At 50.1% G+C, this 10,419-nt stretch overlaps 1 protein-coding gene across 10 annotated transcripts in view; it reads left to right on the plus strand.

Annotated features, from left to right (window-relative positions):
• GJA5 (gap junction protein alpha 5) overlaps nucleotides 1-10,056 on the plus strand; it is a 77,845-nt gene extending 67,789 nt beyond the window's left edge. For 6 of the 10 annotated variants that reach the window (XM_056559738.1, XM_056559739.1, XM_056559741.1 and 3 more), the window contains exons 2-3: nucleotides 7,290-7,429; nucleotides 8,770-10,056. In XM_056559738.1, the coding sequence (XP_056415713.1) occupies nucleotides 8,792-9,886 (1,095 nt within the window). In that variant the 5' untranslated portion in view covers nucleotides 7,290-7,429; nucleotides 8,770-8,791 and the 3' untranslated portion in view covers nucleotides 9,887-10,056. Of the gene's footprint in view, nucleotides 1-6,040; nucleotides 6,061-7,289; nucleotides 7,430-8,769 lie in introns of those variants that run through there. The other 4 variants (XM_056559744.1, XM_056559746.1, XM_056559745.1 and 1 more) reach the window with 2 other exon arrangements.
• Nucleotides 10,057-10,419: the final 363 nt, after the last annotated feature.

Below are 10,419 nucleotides of genomic sequence, written 5' to 3' on the forward strand. Positions count from 1 at the left end.
CTGGCGCGCGCGCGCCCTAGAGAGCGGAGCCGCGCGCGCCAGCACATGACAGCAGGGGACCGGGACGGGTAAGTGACCTGGGATGCGATTCGCGAGCGGGCGCGTCCCGCTGTGCGAATCGCATCCCCGACGGCCATGACAGTGCAGCGCTCCCGGTCAGCGGGACTGACCGGGGCGCTGCGGGGAGAGAGACGCCGTAAGCGCTCCGGGGAGGAGCGGGGACCCGGAGCGCTAGGCGTAACAGTACCCCCCCCCCCCCTTAGGTCTCCCCTTTTCTTTGTCCGGTAACTGCCTCCCCTGGGATGAGGACACCGGGAAAGAATGGAGGGTTTCCTCAACGGCAGGCAGTACAGCAGGAGTGGGAATGGGGAGGGAGGGCAGAGGGTGAAGCTTGGCACGGGGCAGGGTGACACAAGGACGGGAGCCATGAGGAGGCACAGAGGCTTGCCTGACGGGGCTGGGAGGGGGGGAAAGGCACTTCCTATGGCAGGCAGAGTCCCAGTTCTTGATCTCCCCGGTGGTCCAATCAAGGGTGGGAGAATGAAGCCGGAGCCAAGGCAGACCGAGGAGGACCTCAGAGGTACAGTTGGGGAGAACGAAGAGCTCAATCCTTTCGTGGTGGGGTCCAATACACATCAGGAGGGGTTCTGTGCGGTAACGCACGGTGCAATCCAGTCTGACTCCATTGACCGCGGAAATGTAGAGCGGCTTGACGAGACGGGTCACCGGGATGCGGAATTTATTCACAAACGACTCCAAAATAAAATTCCCAGAGGCACCAGAGTCCAAGCAGGCCACGGCTGAGAGGGAGGAGTTGGCTGAAGGAGAAATCCGCACGGGCACCGTGAGACGTGGAGAAGCAGACTTAGAACCAAGAGACGCCACACCCACGTGAGCTGGGTGCGTGCGTGCGTTTCCCAGACGTGGAGGACGGATAGGGCAATCCACCAAGAAATGCTCGGTACTGGCACAGTACAGACAGAGATTTTCTTCCCTACGGCGATTCCTCTCTTCCTGGGTCAGGCGAGACCGATCCACTTGCATGGCCTCCTCGGCGGGAGGCCCAGGCGTAGACTGCAAAGGATGCTGTGGGAGAGGTGCCCAGAGATCTAAGTCTTTTTCCTGGCGGAGCTCTTGGTGTCGCTCAGAAAAACGCATGTCAATGCGGGTAGCCAAATGGATGAGTTCTTGGAGGTTGGCAGGAATCTCTCGTGCGGCCAGCACATCCTTGATGCGACTGGATAGGCCTTTTTTAAAGGTCGCGCAGAGAGCCTCGTTATTCCATGATAACTCGGAAGCAAGAGTACGAAATTGGATGGCGTACTCGCCCACTGAAGAATTACCCTGGACCAGGTTCAACAGGGCAGTCTCGGCAGAAGAAGCTCGGGCTGGCTCCTCGAAGACACTCCGGACTTCAGCGAAGAAGGACTGGACTGTGGCTGTGGCAGGATCATTGCGGTCCCAGAGCGGTGTGGCCCAAGACAAGGCCTTTCCTGAAAGAAGGCTTACTACGAACGCCACCTTAGACCGTTCTGTAGGAAACAAGTCCGACAACATCTCCATATGCAGGGAACACTGAGACAAAAATCCACGGCAGAGTTTAGAGTCCCCATCAAATTTGTCCGGCAGGGACAGGCGGAGGCTAGGAGCGGCCACTCGCTGCGGAGGAGGTGCAGGAGCTGGCGGAGGAGATGGTTGCTGCTGTAGCAGAGGCAGAAGTTGCTGTAACATGGCGGTCAACTGCGACAGCTGCTGTCCTTGTTGGGCAATCTGCTGCGATTGCTGAGCGACCACCGTGGGAAGGTCAGCGAGACTTGGCAGCGGCACCTCAGCGGGATCCATGGCCGGATCTACTGTCACGATTCGGCTTACGGGTTGTGGATCCGCTGTGTCAGCGAGGGATTGGCGTGGACCGTGCTAGTGGACCGGTTCTAAGAGGCTACTGGTTTTCACCAGAGCCCGCCGCAAAGCGGGATGGTCTTGCTGCGGCAGTAGCAACCAGGTCGTATCCACTAGCAACGGCTCAACCTCGCTGACTGCTGAGAAGGCGTGGGACAGAAGGACTAGGCAGAGGCAAGGTCAGACGTAGCAGAAGGTCGGGGGCAGGCGGCAAGGTTCGTAGTCAGGATGGATAGCAGAAGTTCAGGTAACACAGGCTTTGGACACACTAAACGCTTACACTGGCACAAGGCAACAAGATCCGGCCAGGGAGTGCAGGGGAAGTGAACAGATATAGTCTGGGAGCAGATGGGAGCCAATTAAGCTAATTGCGCCATGCACCAATCATTGGTGCACTGGCCCTTTAAGTCTCAGAGAGCTGGCGCGCGCGCGCCCTAGAGAGCGGAGCCGCGCGCGCCAGCACATGACAGCAGGGGACCGGGACGGGTAAGTGACCTGGGATGCGATTCGCGAGCGGGCGCGTCCCGCTGTGCGAATCGCATCCCCGACGGCCATGACAGTGCAGCGCTCCCGGTCAGCGGGACTGACCGGGGCGCTGCGGGGAGAGAGACGCCGTAAGCGCTCCGGGGAGGAGCGGGGACCCGGAGCGCTAGGCGTAACAGTACCCCCCCCCCTTAGGTCTCCCCTTTTCTTTGTCCGGTAACTGCCTCCCCTGGGATGAGGACACCGGGAAAGAATGGAGGGTTTCCTCAACGGCAGGCAGTACAGCAGGAGTGGGAATGGGGAGGGAGGGCAGAGGGTGAAGCTTGGCACGGGGCAGGGTGACACAAGGACGGGAGCCATGAGGAGGCACAGAGGCGTAGCGCTAGGCGTAACAGTGGATACATCTGTTTTAACGATTTTGGGGGAGATTTATCAAAACCTGTGCAGAGGACGAGTGGTGCAGTTGCCCATAGCAACCAATCAGATTGCTTCTTTCATTTTCCACAGGCCTCTTTAGAGGCCTGTGGAAAATGAAAGAAGCAATCTGATTGGTTGCTATGGGCAACTGCACCACTCTTCCTCTGCACAGGTTTTGATAAATCTCCTCCTTTGTCTTTTAAATTTGGGGCACGGCGAAATGACATGAGGGGAGGTAGTTTAAATTCAGCAACTTGTGTGTGTCCATCACGTACTAGATGCCAATGTTTGCGAATTACAGATGATGTTAAATGATGATGTTAAGAATTCTGTTCTCATTGGCCATACTCTTGTCACCAGAGTCAGTATTACGTCCCTGTTCTTGTTTGTTGTGTCTCAACTGTATGATCTGTGCTTTCTGTGTGTCAATCATTTTTTTTAGGATATTTCCTATTAAGGAATTCAGAACTCTTCTTTCGACAGTGCCTCTTCCAATTTGGCATCCGTGTCAGTTATACGATCTGCACGGAGCATTTGACTATATGGCAATGCTCTCACTAGTGCTCTTGGATGTGCACTGTCGAATGTGAGAAGAGTGTTTGTATCAGTCGGCTTATGGTATAGATCTGCAGTGATTTTATCTCCATCTATCCCAACTGTTACATCCTAAAAGTTGGCATATTCAGTAGAGTGAGTTAGTGTAAATTTTATGTCGGCCTCAATGTTATTCAGAATCTCATGAAAACAGAGCAGCTCCTGTTCAGTACCTGTCCATAGGACAAAAATGTCGTCTATGTAACGCACCCATTTTTGTACATGCTGAAATTGGGGCGACACATAGATTGACTCAATCTGGTCCATGAATAGGTTGGCATAGGTGGGCACCATATTACTACCCATTGCAGTCCCCCTCATTTGCATAAAACATGCGTCGTTAAATAAAAAGTAATTGCATTCGAGTAGCAGTTTTAATAAAGACACACTAAAGTCAATCTGCCAGAATGAGAGTGTTTTCTACTGCGTGTATGCCCCCCCGCCCCCCCTTGGGCTTGATAATGGTGGCGAGAGGCCGCGAAAACGTTGCTCTCCTGATTTTTACACCAAAAATGTATTTGTGTACTGCTGTTCTCTGGAGTACTAGATAGATAGATAGACAAATATATATGAGATAGATAGATAAATAGATAGATAGATATGAGATAGATAGATAGATAGATAGATATGAGATAGATAGATAGATATGAGATAGATAGATATGAGATAGATAGATAGATAGATATGAGATAGATATAAATAAGATAGATAGATAGATAGAATGTGAGATAGATATATAGATGTGTGTTACGCCGAGTGCTCCGGGTCCCCGCTCCTCCCCGTAGCGCTCACAGCGTTCTCCTACTCGCAGCGCCCCGGTCAGACCCGCTGACCGGGTGCGCTGCGATAATGTCCCTAACCGGGATGCGATTCGCGATGCGGGACACGCCCGCTCGCGATGCGCGTCCCGACACGCTTACCAGACCCGCTCCCCGTCTGTGCTGTCCCGGCGCGCGCGACTCCGCCCCCTAGGGCGCGCGCGCGCCGGTTCTTTGCGATTTAAAGGGCCGGTGCGCCACTGATTGGCGCATGGCTTTTAATTAGTATGTTCACCTGTGCACTTCCCTATATTACCTCACTTCCCCTGCACTCCCTCGCCGGATCTTGTTGCCATTGTGCCAGTGAAAGCGTTTCCTTGTGTATCCCTAGCCAGTGTTCCAGACCTCTTGCCGTTGCCCCTGACTACGATCCTTGCTGCCTGCCCTGACCTTCTGCTACTTCTGACTCTGCTCTTGTCTAATCCCTTGTACCGCTCCAATCTCAGCAGTCAGAGAGGTTGAGCCGTTGCCGGTGGATACGACCTGGTTGCTACCGCCGCTGCAAGACCACCCCGCTTTGCGGCGGGCTCTGGTGAAAACCAGTAGCAACTTAGAACCGGTCCACCGACACGGTCCACGCCAATCCCTCTCTGGCACAGAGGATCCACCTCCAGCCTGCCGAATCCTGACAGTAGATCCGGCCCTTTAAATCGCAAAGAACCGGCGCGCGCGTACCCTAGGGAGCGGGGCCGCGTGTGCCGGGACAGCACAGACGGGGAGCGGGTCTGCTAAGCGTGTCGGGACGCGCATCGCGAGCGGGCGCTTCCCGCATCGCGAATCGCATCCCGGTTAGGGACATTATCGCAGCGCACCCGGTCAGCGGGTCTGACCGGGGCGCTGCGAGTAGGAGAACGCTGTGAGCGCTCCGGGGAGGAGCGGGGACCCGGAGCGCTCGGCGTAACAGTACCCCCCCCCTTAAGGTTGTTACTCCTAGTCCTGTCTCCGGGTCCTCTGACATCTTCTCGGTTAAAGAAATTCTGGCATCCAAGACGGTCAGAGGTAAAAGATTTTTTCTTGTAGATTGGGAGAATTGCAGTCCGGAGGATAGGTCATGGGAACCCGAGGATAACATCCTTGACAAGGACCTTATCTACAAATTTTCGGGTTCTAAAAAGAGGGGGAGACCCAAGGGGGGGGGGGGGTAATGTTACGCCGAGCGCTCCGGGTCCCCGCTCCTCCCCGGAGCGCTCACAGCGTTCTCCTACTCGCAGCGCCCCGGTCAGACCCGCTGACCGGGTGCGCTGCGATAATGTCCCTAACCGGGATGCGATTCGCGATGCGGGACGCGCCCGCTCGCGATGCGCGTCCCGACACGCTTAACAGACCCGATCCCCGTCTGTGCTGTCCCGACGCGCGTGGCCCCGCTCCCTAGGGTGTGCGTGCCGGTTCTTTGCGATTTAAAGGGCCGGTGCGCCACTGATTGGCGCATGGCTTTTAATTAGTATGTTCACCTGTGCACTTCCCTATATTACCTCACTTCCCCTGCACTTCCTTGCCGGATCTTGTTGCCATTGTGCCAGTGAAAGCGTTTCCTTGTGTGTCCCTAGCCAGTGTTCCAGACCTCTTGCCGTTGCCCCTGACTACGATCCTTGCTACCTGCCCTGACCTTCTGCTACGTCTGACCTTGCTCTTGTCTACTCCCTTGTACCGCGCCTATCTCAGCAGTCAGAGAGGTTGAGCCGTTGCCGGTGGATACGACCTGGTTGCTACCGCAGCTGCAAGACCATCCCGCTTTGCGGCGGGCTCTGGTGAATACCAGTAGCAACTTAGAACCGGTCCACCGACATGGTCCACGCCAATCCCTCTCTGACACAGAGGATCCACATCCAGCCTGCCAAATCCTGACAGTGTGAGATAGATAGATATGAGATAGATAGATAGATAAATAGATAGATATGAGATAGATAGATAGATAGATATGAAATAGAAGATATGAGATAGATATAAATGAGATAGATAGATAGATAGATAGATAGATATGAGATAGAAGATATGAGATAGATATAAATGAGATAGATAGATAGGAGATAGATAGATATATAGATAAATACAAATGTCCAAATATAAGCAGCACATCCAAATAAAGCACGTCAGTGTAGTGGGTGCAGGCACTATTAGAACCGTGGTCCCCTGGTTCTCTTGTCCATACAGTAGATACGATGCAGTACACCAAAGTAGTATCATGCAAAAGGTGATTTATTCCATGATGTACACAGAGACCATGTTTCGAAACATAGTCTGTGTACGGTACATCATGGAATAAATCACCACAGTAATCCGACATGGCGGCGCTGCCAGGCAACCCGAATTCACATACACACAGAGCGACAAAACATAATTCCCAGGGCACGAGAATTTATAGTTCACCCTTCCTCACGGACAGAAAAGACAGATTCATGGCGTTGTTGGTTCCCAGCAGATTTGTTCCTCTACGGTTTCTCCTGTGGTTTCCTACATTTACATTCCTGCCCTATTACATTTACATTAGTCTGGATGACTGGTGTCACTGAGGGTAGACACTAGAAAAGTTTCCGTCTTCGATCATGTACTGTATATGTGAATGAAAGTTTGGATTTCAGACCTGAAGGGCCAAATGAAGATACAACTTTTAGACTTTGTTGCGTTTTGCACTGTGTTTTAGTGATGAGTGGCAGGGGCCATATTCAAATTCACGATATTTCGCGAATATATTGACGATTATTCATCCTATGTTCGCGAAATTCGCATATTTGCTATGTTCGTTCACTCTTTTTTCCATGCAAAAGTTTGCATAAAAAGTCACATGTGAAAAAAAAAAAAAAAAAGAATATTCGTCATTATGAATATATAGCACTATATTCTAAATATTCGCAAAATCGCGAAGTGCCGATATTCACGAAAAAAATTTGCATTACGAATAAATGTGCTCAACACTACTGTTTTGCCATATGTTGTTATAAGTTTTGGTTAGTGGGTTTGTTATGGTGTTTTTGAGGGTCAATGGTGTTCTTTCACACTCCACCTATAGGGTTTTTTATGGTGTTTTTGTGTAGGTTGTGTATGATGGGTGCACTTACTTTTACGTTGTCTCGTCACCAGGAACACGCAATACTTCCTGAGGTGATCCACGATGTCCAGAGCACGAGACAGCCGTGAAGAACAATGACTGACTTAAGTTACCAGCTGACCGGCTTCTTCCCTCGTGACTGATGAGACCACAGGAAGAGTGTGTCGGAAATGTAATGAATCTATTATGCTATTCTGTAGCTTGTCAAGTCTAGTATAACATGTAATCCCTGCTACCAGAGTAACTGTAAGGATTGATATGAAGATTTTGTTACCATTGGTGCAGACTAGAGGTCTTAAAGGGGTACTCTGCTGCCCCAGCTTTTTTGTTTTGAACACTTGGAGCGGGCGGCGGGGTAGTGACATCATGACCATGCCCCTCATGACGTCACGCCCCCTCAATGCAAGTCACGCCCCCTCTCATAGAGTTGCATTGAGGTGGCGTGACGTGACATCACAAGGGGGCGTGACCATGACGTCACGCCCCCTCAATGCAAGTCACGCCCCCTCTCATAGAGTTGCATTGAGGTGGCGTGACGTGACATCACAAGGGGGCGTGACCATGACGTCACGACCCCTGTTGCCCACACCCAGCATTCTAAACAAACGCCAGGTGCTGTACAGAAATCCCAGGGGTCCTAGCTGCAAGACCCACGCAATCTGACATCTTATCCCCTTATCCTTTGGATAGGGGATAAGATGTCTAGGGGCGGAGTACCCCTTTAAAAAAAAAAAGAGGGCCCAGGATCTTCATCTCTTGAGTAGAGTTGGGAGGGAGTGTCTCTCGCTCTGGAGGACCTGTCCTGTCCTGCATTATACTAACAAGCCATTGAGGAAAATGGACACCATGTAATACTTTATTTTGACCTGTGGTGGTGCTGCAGATAAATTGAACACTTACTGCCTGGTTTCCTCACAAATCACAGATGATTCCTGGGGGTTCCAACAGGAGGACACTTTGTGATCAGTTTATGATGCTTTTAGCGTAGAGTAGAGATTGTCTAATGCAGAATATCCCTCATATGTATTCAGGGGCTTCTGGTATTGTGAGATCTAACACTCTCAATAAGCAGTCTCTCTTCCTTTGGTTCTCTACAGGAACTCTTTTAGCGAGTAGGGATTGTCTGAAGCATAATACACCTTATATGTATTCAGGGGCTTCTGGTGCTGTATTGTTGGCATCGGGGTTGGCGCCAGCACTAGACAAACTTGATCACATAAATGATAGATGAAGTTCTTTATTATAGGGCCCATATATACCTGGCCCCGGCTTTGCAGTGTTTCTTCACCATTTGTATTGGTAGTTCCGCACAGCTAGCCACTGGCCTAATACCATAGGCCAGACAGTCAGAGCATTTGGCCATGTAAGAAGAAACCAGGATTATACATTTTCCACATTTTCCATCAGGGCCCAAGGGCTCCAAGTGATGTAATTCCATAGTTGTTAATAGAATCTACCAACAGATATATTGATTTTGTGACATCTTATTCTGTCTTCTCCTTATTCCCACAGATATTTTATGCAATAAGGTGCCATGGGTGACTGGAGCTTTCTGGGAGATATCTTAGAGGAAGTACAAAAACATTCCACGGTGGTGGGAAAAGTATGGCTGACCATCCTCTTTATTTTCCGGATGTTGGTTCTGGGCACTGCAGCCGAGTCTTCCTGGGGAGATGAAAAATCTGACTTTATGTGTGACACTAACCAGCCTGGTTGTGAGAACGTGTGTTACGATAAAGCATTTCCCATTTCCCACATTCGATTCTGGGTTCTCCAGATTATTTTTGTCTCCACTCCATCCCTGCTCTACATGGGACATGCCATGCACACCGTTCGGATGGAGGAAAAAAAAAAGCTCAAGGAGGAAGAGGCAAAAGCCAAACAGGACATGAACGGTGATTCAACTTACCATCAAAAAGAGTACCCAGCCGAAAAAGTAGAAATCACTTATCGGGATGAGGTCAGCGGTAAGATCAGAATTGAAGGAAGTCTACTGAACACCTACGTGTGCAGCATTCTCATCCGGACGGCGATGGAAGTAGCTTTTATTGTTGGACAATATATGCTGTATGGGATATTTTTGGATACGCTCTATGTATGTAGAAGAAAACCATGCCCCCATCCTGTCAACTGCTACGTGTCCCGGCCAACCGAGAAGAACGTCTTCATCGTCTTTATGCTGGCCGTTGCGACCCTTTCTCTTGTACTTAGTCTTGTAGAGCTCTACTACCTGTTATGGAAAAAGTTCAGACAGAGATTATCCAAAGAGTCTGCCAACAAAGACAACCTACTGAGAGTGGCCACCATAGAACCGGAACACCGGTCTCAAAGTTGCACTCCACCCCCGGATTTTAACCAGTGCTTGAATAGTAAGAGTAAGTTCAACAACCCTTTCAACAACACTCTGGCATCGCAACAGAACACGGCCAACTTTGCCACTGAAATGGTCCAAGGTGAAGAGGACATTGGCCAAGGGCAGTTTATCCACATGAACTATGCACAAAGTGCCCCAGTGAACAACCATTCAGCGCCCCACCACAAGCCCAATGGGTATTGCCAGAGTGGTCGACGCTTGAGTAAAACCAGTCGGACAAGTAGTAAGGCTCGTTCAGATGACTTGGCGGTGTGAACTACAGTGGAGATTTTTATACGTTCTTTTTTGTTTTCGTATCCATTAATTTCATATTTATATAGCAATAGAAAACATTCAGGTTTCTGGATTTAATTCTGAGAACTCATTTTTTGTACTGTATTTTTATGCCTTTTTATTGTGTAAGAAAAAGCAATAAAGAGCATCCTTGCCTGTACAACGTTGTTAGTACATGTGATCAAGTCCGAGGGAGGTTACCATATCAGGTCCCAGGACTGGCCTTTGCTATTGACACCTTCATATATAATGTGCAAAAAATGGAGAAATACTAGTCACCACCACCATACAGTGCATAATTATCAGTGCCATACAGTACATTATTACCACCACCATACAGTGCATCATTAACACCACCATACAGTGCATTATTACCACCTCCATACAGTGCATTATTACCACCACCATACAATGCATAATTATCAGTGCCATACAGTGCATTATTATCACCGCCATACAGTACATTATTACCACCGCCATACAGTACATTATTACCACCACCATACAGTGCATCA

The sequence above is a fragment of the Hyla sarda genome, chromosome 2, assembly GCF_029499605.1.
Source record: "Hyla sarda isolate aHylSar1 chromosome 2, aHylSar1.hap1, whole genome shotgun sequence".
Classification (NCBI taxonomy): Eukaryota; Metazoa; Chordata; class Amphibia; order Anura; family Hylidae; genus Hyla; species Hyla sarda.